This window comes from Rhineura floridana, chromosome 6 (genome assembly GCF_030035675.1).
Source record: "Rhineura floridana isolate rRhiFlo1 chromosome 6, rRhiFlo1.hap2, whole genome shotgun sequence".
Lineage (NCBI taxonomy): Eukaryota > Metazoa > Chordata > Lepidosauria > Squamata > Rhineuridae > Rhineura > Rhineura floridana.
This window is the reverse complement of record NC_084485.1, coordinates 154830397-154843951: the sequence shown is the minus strand read 5'-3', so window position 1 is coordinate 154843951 and position 13555 is coordinate 154830397. Positions and strand designations below refer to the sequence as shown.

Below are 13555 nucleotides of genomic sequence, written 5' to 3'. Positions count from 1 at the left end.
CCGTGGCAACAGCAGCACCTCTCCCAAGGCATGCAAGCAAAAGTCTCCCCCCGTCACCCCCATCCCCGAAGCCTGCCATCTTCTGGCAACTCCTGTAGCCCAGCAAGTGCGACCAAGAGCAGCAGCAACCCCTGTCAGGCATGTGCAGATGGGGAGCAGCCGAGACAGTTCTGAGGATAAAGAAGGAGGTGGTGACAGCAAAAGGAAAAGAAACACAGACATGGCAGGGTTGGGCTCAAGCTGGTGAGGGGCCCCTGTGAGCTCCTGAGGCCCTTGGCCAGTGCCTTAACTGGCCGTTCGCTAGCCAGGGTTTATCTGATTGAAATAAAATTGATTTAATTCATTATTTAAATTGCTTCTCTGAAGGACTCAATTTTAATGGTTTAAATCACAAGTGAGGAAGATTCTATTTAATCATTATTTTTAGTAGAAGTACATTATTGTTTAATATATCCCTAATTTATATTCAGAGATGTAGGCTTCATCAGAAGGTAGGTACACATTAAGCAATTATTCTGAATTGTTTTCACATTAATTTTCATAAAACAGGGTGAGAATTTGTTCATTTTACTACTAAAGCAGAATGGACATGTGAAGTCATTCAGAAGATGAACCAGCTCCAACTGTACAATTAATCATGATATTTTTGCCATGATGTGCCAGAATCATCACCACCAAACAGGCTTTTAAATTGTACTAATAAGAAGGAAATCACCCTGTGCTTTATAGATTACAGCAAAGCTTTTGATTGTGTAGATCATGAAAAACTATGGCATGCTTTAAAAGAAATGGGGGTGCCACATCATCTGATTGTCCTGATGCGCAACCTATACTCTGCACAAGAGGCTACTGTAAGGACAGAATATGGAGAAACTGATTGGTTCCCAATCGGAAAGGGTGTGAGACAGGGGTGTATTTTATCACCCTATTTGTTTAATCTATACGCAGAACATATCATACGGAAAGCGGGATTGGACCAAGATGAAGGAGGTGTAAAAATTGGAGGGGAAAATAATTTAAGATATGCAGACAATACCATACTACTAGCAGAAACCAGTAATGATTTGAAACGAATGCTGATGAAAGTTAAAGAGGAAAACACAAAAGCAGGACTACAGCTGAACGTCAAGAAGACTAAGGTAATGACAACAAAAAATGGAAGTCTTGTCCAAATGAAGAAAATAAAAAAGAACACAAACTCTGGCAAAAGAAATGCAAGAAGACAATAAGGGATGCTAAAAAAGAATTTGAGGAGCACATTGCTAAGAACATAAAAACCAACAACAAAAAATTCTATAAATACATTCAAAGCAGGAGACCATCTAGGGAGACAATTGGACCCTTGGATGATAAGGGAGTCAAAGGTGTACTAAAGAACGATAAGGAGATTGCAGAGAAGCTAAATGAATTCTTTGCATCTGTCTTCACAGTGGAAGATATAGGGCAGATCCCTGAACCTGAACTAACATTTGCAGGAAGGGATTCTGAGGAACTGAGACAAATAGTGGTAACGAGAGAGGAAGTTCTAAGCTTAATGGACAATATAAAAACTGACAAATCACCGGGCCCGGATGGCATCCACCCGAGAGTTCTCAAAGAACTCAAAGGTGAAATTGCTGATCTGCTAACTAAAATATGTAACTTGTCCCTTGGGTCCTCCTCCGTGCCTGAGGACTGGAAAGTGGCAAATGTAACACCAATCTTCAAAAAGGGATCCAGAGGGGATCCCGGAAATTACAGGCCAGTTAGCTTAACTTCTGTCCCTGGAAAACTGGTAGAAAGTATTATTAAAGCTAGATTAACTAAGCACATAGAAGAACAAGTCTTGCTGAAGCAGAGCCAGCATGGCTTCTGCAAGGGAAAGTCCTGTCTCAGTAACCTATTAGAATTCTTTGAGAGTGTCAACAAGCATATAGATAGAGGTGATCCAGTGGACATAGTGTACTTAGACTTTCAAAAAGCGTTTGACAAGGTACCTCACCAAAGACTTCTGAGGAAGCTTAGCAGTTATGGAATAAGAGGAGAGGTCCTCTTGTGGATAAGAAATTGGTTAAGAAGCAGAAAGCAGAGAGTAGGAATAAACAGACAGTTCTCCCAATGGAGGGCTGTAGAAAGTGGAGTCCCTCAAGGATCGGTATTGGAACCTGTACTTTTCAACTTGTTCATTAATGACCTAGAATTAGGAGTGAGCAGTGAAGTGGCCAAGTTTGCTGATGACACTAAATTGTTCAGGGTTGTTAAAACAAAAAGGGATTGCGAAGAGCTCCAAAAAGACCTCTCCAAACTGAGTGAATGGGCAGAAAAATGGCAAATGCAATTCAATATAAACAAGTGTAAAATTATGCATATTGGAACAAAAAATCTTAATTTCACATATACGCTCATAGGGTCTGAACTGGCGGTGACCGACCAGGAGAGAGACCTCGGGGTTGTAGTGGACAGCACGATGAAAATGTCGACCCAGTGTGCGGCAGCTGTGAAAAAGGCAAATTCCATGCTAGCGATAATTAGGAAAGGTATTGAAAATAAAACAGCCGATATCATAATGCCGTTGTATAAATCTATGGTGCGGCCGCATTTGGAATACTGTGTACAGTTCTGGTCGCCTCATCTCAAAAAGGATATTATAGAGTTGGAAAAGGTTCAGAAGAGGGCAACCAGAATGATCAAGGGGATGGAGCGACTCCCTTATGAGGAAAGGTTGCAGCATTTGGGGCTTTTTAGTTTAGAGAAAAGGCGGGTCAGAGGAGACATGATAGAAGTGTATAAAATTATGCATGGCATTGAGAAAGTGGATAGAGAAAAGTTCTTCTCCCTCTCTCATAATACTAGAACTCGTGGACATTCAAAGAAGCTGAATGTTGGAAGATTCAGGACAGACAAAAGGAAGTACTTCTTTACTCAGCGCATAGTTAAACTATAGAATTTGCTCCCACAAGATGCAGTAATGGCCACCAGCTTGGACGGCTTTAAAAGAAGATTAGACAAATTCATGGAGGACAGGGCTATCAATGGCTACTAGCCATGATGGCTGTGCTCTGCCACCCTAGTCAGAGACAGCATGCTTCTGAAAACCAGTTGCCGGAAGCCTCAGGAGGGGAGAGTGTTCTTGCACTCGGGTCCTGCTTGTGGGCTTCCCCCAGGCACCTGGTTGGCCACTGTGAGAACAGGATGCTGGACTAGATGGGCCACTGGCCTGATCCAGCAGGCTCTTCTTATGTTCTTATGTAACCTTAAAGTTGAGAATGAGGACATTGAACTTGTCAAGGATCATCAATACGCTGGCACAGTCATTAACCAAAATGGAGACAATAGTCAAGAAATCAGAAGAAGGCTAGGACTGGGGAGGGCAGCTATGGGAGAACTAGAAAAGGTCCTCAAATGCAAAGATGTATCAATGAACACTAAAGTCAGGATCATTCAGACCATGATATTCCCGATCTCTATGTATGGATGTGAAAGTTGGACAGTGAAAAAAGCGGATAAGAGAAAAATCAACTCATTTGAAATGTGGTGTTGGAGGAGAGCTTTGCGCATACCACGGACTGCGAAAAAGACAAATAACTTGGTGTCAGAACAGATTAAACCAGAACTGTCACTAGAAGCTAAAATGATGAAACTGAGGTTATCATACTTTCGACACATGAGAAGACATGATTCACTAGAAAAGACAATCATGCTGGGAAAAACAGAAGAGGGTAGAAAAAGAGGAAGACCAAACAAGAGATAGATTGATTCCATAAAAGAAGCCACAGACCTGAACTTACAAGATCTCAACACTGTGGTTCATGACAGATGTTATTGGAAGTCACTGATTCTTAAGGTCACCATGAGTTGTAATCTACTTGAAGGCATATAACAACAACAAATAAGATTGTTTATTCTTCTGGTTAGTTTTCTTCTTCAATAAACAACATTAACAAAACAAGCACATGGATTTTTGAATGGTTAACTATTTCAGTTTTTAGAGAAATGTAAAGTTCTTTAAAAATAAAATTTAGGCAATTTTAACCAAGTCAATGTGAGAAACTTAAAATATTGTGTGATACAGTTAACTCAGTCTTCTTCGTTTTCCTTGTTCACTGCCTGGAAAAGAAATACAAGCTTTCCTGCTTTTTCAGTTCCCAAGTTATTTCTCCATTTAGAATGAATTAGTCCAAAGGAAGAAGAAAAATCTCTCTACACCTGCAGAAGAGGCTACTGCTGTTAAGAGCTGGATTACCACTTCAGCGGTCTCCTCCTTGTTTAGATCTACATCATCTCCCCAAATTCTCTATTCATTTACCTTCTCTATCTTTACACTCGGAGACCCAGTGTGATGTAGTGGTTAAGGTGTTGGATTATGACCTGGGAGACCTGGGTTTGAATCCCCACACAGTCATGAAGCTCACTGGGTAACCTTGGGCCAGTCACTGCCTCTCAGCCTCAGAGGAAGGCAATGGTAAACCACTTCTGAATACCACTTACCATGAAAACCCTATTCATAGGGTTGCCATAAGTTGGGATCGACTTGAAGGCAGTCCATTTCCATTTCATCTTTACATTTAGAGAAGGGCAAGGGCAAGAACATGCACTTCATGTGCACCACCTGCAGAATAGGACTGATCAGGTTATCTCCCATCTCCATAAACTGCTCTTAACATACTCATAGAATATAATTAGAAGTTGTATAATTAGTATTCATGATATCTTTAACCCAAGCTAATTAAGAAAATTTTGAAATCTGATTTAAATAAAATATATGTTTTAAATACAAAAATTTTATGTTTTTAAAAAAATCATTGATTGTTATGAAGCCTGCCACTAGCGCTGGCCCTGAGTACAATGGAAATGTAGAAGAATTATCTGTCCTCAGAAGTGGATGGCCACTATTTACAGGAGTCTCTACTCTTATCTCCTCCTAATCACAATGCACACAGCCATTAGCGTTGCTGTAAAATAGGAACATGCACTTCCAAGGATAGGCAGTTCCAGCATTTACTCTAAAAGTAAGCCTCTTTGTATAGAAGAATGACATATGTCTCTAATTTTAATTCAGGAAATAAAAGTGCCTCACTGTTCTAGGGCTTAGGAAAAGGCAATTTCCCCCTGAAACCAGACTCATGTGATTTCCATAAGGATGATTCAGCTCACTGCTTCTGTTGTCACTTCTAAGAAGATTCACACACTTCAGAACTGATACACACACAAAAGCTTTGTAAATTACTTTCACTTGCTGGTGTTTGTGTACACACTTTCCACACCTGAGAAAGCAGAGGGGTCACCCTCACACCACACATACCCTTGAGCAATGAGCTGCTCTAGCCACATACCTCTATTACTCTCATAATTTCATTCCTTCAAAGTACAAGAGGTTATTCCCACCTGCTAAATGTCACAAGGTTGACTTGAGAATGAAACACCTCCTTATACTGCACTGTTATAATCACAGATATGGAATTTAAAAGGCAGCAGGGGTGAGATAATTCAACTCTTATTTTTCATAGCATGGATGCTCTCTCCAGGCTGTCCCTCCTTCGGGCAAGATAAACCTTTTTACACAGTGCATTCAGAACAGAGATGTAGATCCTCTAACGTCATAAAATCAGCCCAACTTGGCTAACACCAAACCTTCTTAATATAGATAGAATGCAATCTACTCTCCCCCCGCATTCCCAAGAAACAAAGAATCCCAAATATAATCCTACCAAAAGGTTAGCTAAAGTGGGTGGATTTTTTGACATTTCTCAATATACCTCTGATTATTTTAAGTATCAGTAATTGCCAGTTATTTCACTCCTATTCTTTTCAATGAAAGCATTAAGTGCTTTTCCCCTTTATTAATACTAGCAATCCTCCCCTGCACTCCTTGCCTTATAATCAGCCAGCCATTACTTAGTGCTAAAATGGATTTGGGGAAGCAGTTGGAGTCCTCCACAGGGCAACAACCTAAACTATCCAGAACCAAGAAGGATAAAATGAAAAGTAATTGTAAAAAGTAATTTATAACATAGTGCACTGACAACCATACTTCTCTTCTAAGCTAGTGTTAGTGTTAATTTAATTTTAACAGATTTCTATATTCATTTCAAAAAACAAGTAAGTGAATCCATGATCAACTAGATTTCAGCACACTGAGCACAGGTTGAGCACTGTGAGAGAATCCATTCAATTTTAAGCATAATAATTAGACTTACAGTGCTACCTCAACAAAAACTGTCTCAGCAGCACAGGTTAAGACTACCTCATTGTTATATTAGATCCAACAATTCTATCATGAGACAAAGATTTCATGTGTCTTTGTACAGGCATACCCCACTTAACGTCGCTTCACTTAAAGTCACCTCGCTATAAAGTACATGCTCCATACGCCACCATACCCCACTTAACGTACGCGCGCTTCGCAATTACGGACACTTAATGGCATGACGCCGCTGCCATCTAGTGGTGATTGCCGTGCAGTACATGCATAGATAATTGCTTCACTTTAAGTACATTTTCACTTTACATACACGCTCCAGTCCCATTGTGTAGGTTAAAGCGGGGTATGCCCGTATTTTCCTAACCTGGCCTGCCTACTATATATGCCTCTATTTTAGCTCTGATTTGGCCACCTCCAATCAGGTTTAAGTAATCCCGTACAAAAACGAGTGGCTCTAGATGGGGATGCACATTCCCACCCACATTAACAATCAAGTAAAAAAATGTAAATATACCGCCTTCAAGTCGATTCCAACTTATGGTGACCCTATGAATAGGGGTTTTTTTGTGATAAGAGGTATTCAGAGGTAGTTTACCATTGCCTTCCTCTGAGGCTGAGAGGCAGTGACTGGTCCAAGGTCATTCAGTGCACTTCATGGCTGTGTGGGGATTCAAACCCTAGTCTTCCAGGTCCTAGACCAACACTCTAACCACTGCACCACACTGGCAATCAAGACATACTGCCAATTCATTAAGATCCAAATGAGCACCACAATGTGCATCTGCATCATTGTGCCTGCATAATCTTGCTTCTTAACAAGGATCTTCCTTGCTGGATTGAAGAATCTATGCTCATAATCAGAACCATTTTATGGAGAACTTAGTCAGAGACAATAATTTATCCAAGGCCAAGCAAAGAGACCATGGTAGATAGTGGACACAGCAACACTTTCGACTCCAGCTGTCCATCTACATTAGCTTGCTTCCCTTAATGTTTGCTTTCATGGTGGTCAGTTCTATGAACCATCCAAAGTGCTAAGAGCTTTTAATTGGAACTTCCTTAATGAAGCCATTTTCAATTAAAGAGAAAGTTCTGAAAATACAGGTAAGGTTCTTGTGCATGTTAAAGTAAGGTTTGCAAAAACTGAGCAAAGAAAAGGGTTACAACCAGATACAGTAACACTAATTCACACTGCAACATTTCACAATTGAGATAAAATAGAGTCTCTAATGTAGATACAAAATGTACTGGCTCCTCTAAATAGCAGCCTTTTTCGAAGCAGCTTAAAAGCAACAAAATTGCCTCTTTTGCCTACAAATGCACAAAAATCTAAAATAAATTAACTGTACAATGATGTCACAAATTGAGTCTGAAGATTCCACCCTAGAAATATATACAGGTGGTGACAAGCTGAGAGTACAGTTGCCAAATTGCTGTAAAAATAGCATGGTAGCTTTATAAAAATCTATAAATAGAACTTCAGGAAAGCAAGACTGCCACAGCAACACTCTGTCCAGCTAAGGTCAAATGAGACAGCACACACTGATCAAATAGTCTAGTTGCCTTTAAAATCATCTAAAGTGTACATAATTTTGTTTTTGCTTTGTCCTGAGGAAGCAGAAGGAAAACATTCTTCAGGAAATGCCATCATCACATTACTGATAGAGAAATTGCCTTGTTGCAGCCAAGAGGAATCAGTAGATGATATAACCTCATTTGTTTCCAGTTCCCCACTATCCTGGCAGGATTTAAAAGATCATTTCTACTGAAAGAATTGAAAGTATTAACTGAAACTAAAAATAGAATGAAGTAAAAACAGCAAAGAACATGCATTTTGGAACTTTTTCTGGTTTCAATGGCATTCTTAAGAGTCAAGAAAGAGAACAGAGTGGAAAGTTCTAATGAGACAAAGACAGCAAGAAACCCAAAGCTGCCCCTGCTTGTCTCTTTCCTCATCCTGTTTCTATTGATGTGACTATTTTAGCTTGTGCTTTCAGCTTTTGTTTACTGAAACAAGCTCTTTCCCGATGTGATGTGCTCACAAAAGTGCTTCAAAATGTTGCTTCCCTGGATGAACTTAAGATCAGTAGCTCCCTAATTTCTTGTAGTGCCACATCACAACCTTGGATTTTCATGAAGGCAGGGTGGGGGAAGGGTGCCAAATGAGCATTTCAGTCATTAATGGGGCATCCTCTAGAGAACACAATTTCCACATAACAGAATCAGGAGGCAAAAGGATTATTTCTGCTGAGCAATTGAAAGCTATATACCAGTGAAATTAGACAGACAACACTTGATTAGATTCAAGCTCATATTCATCTTAAAACATGCCATGGGTGTTTCTGGAAACTAAAAACTTAGGTCACTGAGTGAGGAGATCCCAAACTCTGTTCTTGAAATTCAGTTTGAGTAAAGTAAGAAAGGAGGTACACTAAAAGAAAAAAAGGAGGCTGTTTGAAACGATGGCAGTGGTTTAACTAAAGCAGGAACTAAGAGGAAAATTGTGGTTTTAAACAATGGCAGAGGCTTGAGAAGAGCAAGCTCAGAGGAGAAAAAAGTTGCCGTTTAAAACAAGGTTTGAGAACAGCAAGAAAGAAATTAAGAAAGGGCCTGTTGTATTAGAGATGGGTAAAACACAGAAGCTATTTCACCTTATTAGAACTTAAAAAAAACCCCTCCATGTTCCTCCCTTCCCAGTCTATTCAATCCTCTCATTTTAAACCACCACTTTCCCCCTGTCAATGTCCCTCACTTGTCACTCCCATGCCAAGGCCACTGCTGTCGTGCAACCTGCCTTCTCCTTTGTTTCCCTAGACTGCTTTGACTTCATGCAAATCCAGGATTCTGATGCACCACTACAAATCCTCCAATAGGGACTGTGTGATGACACATTTTTATTATATGTGTATGAGATTTAAGTCAAAGCTGGGAAGAACACGGTAATAGCTCAATGCTAGGATCTCTGAACAGTGAAAATGTTAGTTTTTGCTCTTACAAATATGCTAGGAGCACACTCACTGGTGTTCTGAGTGCATTGCACTACTTCTCTTAACTATTTCAATATGAACAATTATATCATAACAGAACCCTGTTCGCTGTTGCAGTTCCACTGGCTTCCTGTAAGTGTTGAAAGGACCTGTTAAGAGAATTCTCCCAGAGGTCTGGGAGAAAAGAAGGTTCAGACAGAAGAACCGTGTCTAGAAGCAGCTGAGCCAACAGGTGATTGTAGACATCAGTCAGCACTAGAAGACTGCACTACAGTTGAAACTAACATTTGAAAAGCTGACACATCGCCTTATGTTTTAGGCCATGTTCCTACATTACTTTAAAATAGTCTGGATTCCAGAATTCTAAAATAGCCTGGATTCCAATTTTTTTTTTGAATCTGCAGCTATATTCTGTGAAACCACATGAAGCTAATTTATGGTAGCTCTGTCCTTGCATCACTGTTCGATCACACCCTTTTCTCAAGAGTGGATGGCTGCTACCTTACACAAGCCTAAGGGCAAAACTATATTATGTTTTGTAGCACTCTTGTATAGGTAACTTGCATATCAAAAATATCAGTATTCTTTCTGAGGAGGAAAACTGATAGGTAAAAGCAGTAGCTTATTATTTATTAATTAAATTTATATCCTGCCCCTCCTACCAGAAGGAGCCCAGGATGGCAAACAAAAACAATAAAAACACTAAAACATCTTAAAAACCCAACTTTAAAGTCTATTAAAACATCTTTAAAAACATATTAAAACATCTTTAATTTTTTTAAAAAAAACCTTTAAAAGCAATTCCAACACAGACGCGACTGGCTTATGGAGAACAAACCAACTTGAACTTGGACAAAGAATGACTTTTTAGGTCAACGGAATGCTTTTGAACCAGCACCGGCCAACGGATCCCATCCGTGTTTTATTCAGCATCAACATATGTCAGCTTGGCAACCCAACTCCCTGCAGCTTTCTCCCCTTCCCTGCTGTTTAGCTAGTAAATCTTGCTTTTTGGTAGTAGTTTTGATTTTTTAATAAAAAATTACATTCAGCATTCAGAAACTTATTCTGGAACTAATAACAAACAGAAGCACTTTCAAGTGCAGCTTAAGCATCTAGTTTTAATAGTGACTGTTTTACATCAAGTAATTGTAGGGTTATCCAATATAAGAGCACACTAGACTGTGATTAAGAGGTTTTAAATGCCCACGTCAGCAAAGCTCACTCATAATAGTCAGAGGGCTTTTGATTGCAGGGGACCAGTCCAGCAATGGGCTCAATGGCTTCCAGATGTTTCTAGAAGTTGAATGTGATAATCTGAAGGATTCAGGGAATTTTAAAAGGAAGAGTTTAAAGCCTTTTTTCACAGTTGAATCAGGAACTATGGTCTTATAGTTGTTTATCTGAAATGCAGAGTCAGGTTAGAATGTTTGCTGACCTCAGTCTTAACTGGCCAAGCCTTTACAACTTTCCTCTGCTTAGCATCTTAACATGTATCAATTTAGTTCATTGATTAGGAAACCATAAATCTCAGAAGATAAACTGGATCAGTTTCAGTGCCTGGTGAACAATTTTAAGGCAATTTTATTTTCCTCTGTGCTTGTTGGCATCCCAGTATCAAGCTTTAAATGTTATCATATTACAAATGCCTGGTATCCGGTCTCCTTTAACACACTGAGTTGCTCTAATAATTTATATGTTGTGCAGACAGCTATCACACTCAACCATGGTTTCAGATTTTGTTTTTATTTTTAAGTGCTGCAATAAAAATAAGCAAACAATCAACCCCAAACAATACCATGTCTTCTCACAAAAACAGCATTGAGTGAGATGCGTGGAAAAAATATGAAACTGAAAATAGGTGATGATGAAAATTTAATAATCCAACTAGTTTAAGTGGTATTATAAACTTCTGAAAGCTGAAAGGCATCTTGCCTCTTTTGCAGCACAAATAGCTATAGTGGAAAGCTCAAACAAATCTCTAACTGTATATACGGTTCTCTCTCAGCTGTGCATATAGCTTTACTGAATCAAAACTTTCAATAAGTGTCACCCCACGTAATATCATGACATGGAGTCCTTGGAGAACAAACTAGAAACCCCACAGATCAAAGACCCTGAGGAGCAGGAAGGGCCCCCTGAATCCAGTGTTGATGATCTCTTGAGGGACCCTCTGGGCTGATACCTGTTGAAGAATCCCTGGAACTGTCAGAGGAGGAGATGGAATCCCCCCCCAGTCCTTGAGCACCAAGAGCTTCAGATCCAGGGTAAAGAGCACCTGCACAGTCTGTGTCTATTGACCCAGAGTCAGTCTATTCGAGAATAGTTGATCTACTCATGAATACATTATCCTGACACTTCTTCACTGCCAGCAGCTGTGGTTAAAGTGTGGTTTAGCAGGCCAGAGTATATAAGGCTTCCCTCTTGAACCTTCTAGTTGCTGTAAACAGCTAGAAACACAGGTTTCTAACTTCTTGTTCCTGATTCTAGTTTCCCTTACTTGCTGAGTTGTGCTTTGCCTGAACTCCTTGTGATATTGACCTTGGACTACTATCTGACTTTGTCTCTGGATTACATTGTGGATTTAGACTGATCCACTGTGCTTGGCCTTAAATAAATAAATAAATAAATTTTATTTTTCAGTCGCCTATCTGTCTGGGTTAGGGACACTCTAGGCGACTTACAACAAGATTAAAAAACAATACATATATATATATATCACACAAACAATTTAAGCTAAAAACCAGCCTTGAGTTTGTTTGGACTATGCTGCATCTGGAACCCTGTCCTCATTGGCGAGTACTGTTGTGAAGGCTTACATGTTATGTAATTGGGACCCTAGCACCTGAAGACATCCCCTAGAGCAAGACTCACAGTGACACAGTAGCAAAGTACAATCACAAAATGCTGCAAAACCTTAAGAACTACTGACAAGCTTTTACAGTAATCATCTTTGTTGTAACAGCATAATACCCAGTTAAAATCCCTCAGTCTAAACAACCATGCCCGTGCCACATTTTCTCTAAACCTTATAAATAACAAACTGGACACAACTAGATGGTATTTATTCAACATGACTATAAACACTAAACTATTGTTGAGAAACTAATATATTTGAAGGGGAAACTTAGTTGCAAAAACCCTCAGAGAAGACAATGTCAGCTTCTTTATTCTATTTAGATATATAAAATGACCAATGGAAGAGCAGAAAAACTAACTTTTTTTGGGGGGTGCACACTATCACAACCCCTTTGAAGCAAGTCCTTCACTCACCCTTAATACATCAGGAAAACCAGAAAATCAATGATACCTTCAGTTAAAACCATCTGACTGTTCTCCACTCCCTCATTTGTCACTGCTGCACTCTGTTCCCCTTTCCGATTCAGCACCTTAGAAAAGCTGCTGGAGATTGTAGAGAAGAAGCCACGGATAAAATAACTCTCCTGCTCACCACACTCTGGCTGCAGAAGTGGCCTTGCGTTTCTCTCTTTCCAGTGTGGTGCAGGTTCAGATATAGACCTGCAGAAGGGAACACGAAATGGCCTTATTGCTGGCATAACAGCATCCTCTTCTGGGTCTTCTTGACAACCATCAGCAATTAAAGTGTGCGCCTTTAAAGGGTGTTCAGAAGTCTTTGATGGATCTGACCTCTTGACCACCTTCCAGTGAAGTCTGGGATGAGTCTGCCATCGGTAAGTTCCAAGCAGCTTTCCTAAATCTGAATCTGCTTCTTCCAACATCCTCTTGCTTTTCACTTGGTGGCACCAATGATAATCCTTCAAGCTATCTCTTAGTTTTATAGATTCACCATTCTGCTCTGACATAGATCTTTGAAAAAGTGCAGGGGGATTAGGGCGCTTTTTAAAGACATTCATTGTCCACCTTTCACTTTCAGATACCTCAGCTTACACTTACGGTGCACATGCTCCTACTTATTGAGATTACCATCTAAGCAGCTTCCTTCCAATGACAGTTCTTCTTAAAGACTTGCAAATGAACAGGTATCATTCAGACTCAATTCCACACCATCTTCCATCAACTCTCTGCTTATATTGAAGTATAGTTACCATCTAGATAAGATTCTTCTCTCTTGAGATTTTAGTTCCTATATTTCGTATGTCAGCAGCAGACTTTCAGGAAGTGACAAGAAGAAGAAGAAAATAACCAGAAATAAAATATCACAAATTAAGTGCTGGGCCGATTGTACTTCTGTCTCTCATGTTGTAGCTGTGAATTAAAAACAGAATGTGAAAGTACCTTTAGCATTCACATAACATCAAGTAGAACTCAAGTGACCACCAGAGTCTTGATGATAAAACTATGATGCATCATGATGAGGGCTTCATAGCAACAGTGGCTAGATATGTTTTAGTCCTTGAACAATTCA

The 13555-nt window shown here is 39.7% G+C and overlaps 1 protein-coding gene across 7 annotated transcripts in view; it reads right to left on the bottom strand.

The window, feature by feature from the left end:
- RASAL2 (RAS protein activator like 2) overlaps positions 1–13555 on the bottom strand; it is a 340966-nt gene that overhangs the window by 218352 nt on the left and 109059 nt on the right. For 3 of the 7 annotated variants that reach the window (XM_061634207.1, XM_061634208.1, XM_061634209.1), the window contains exon 1: positions 12479–12749. The exons of 2 other annotated variants lie outside the window; for them this stretch is intronic. In XM_061634207.1, coding sequence (XP_061490191.1) covers positions 12479–12725 — 247 coding nt within the window. In that variant the 5' untranslated portion in view covers positions 12726–12749. Of the gene's footprint in view, positions 1–12478; positions 13070–13555 lie in introns of those variants that run through there. 2 more of the 7 variants (XM_061634205.1, XM_061634206.1) reach the window with 2 other exon arrangements.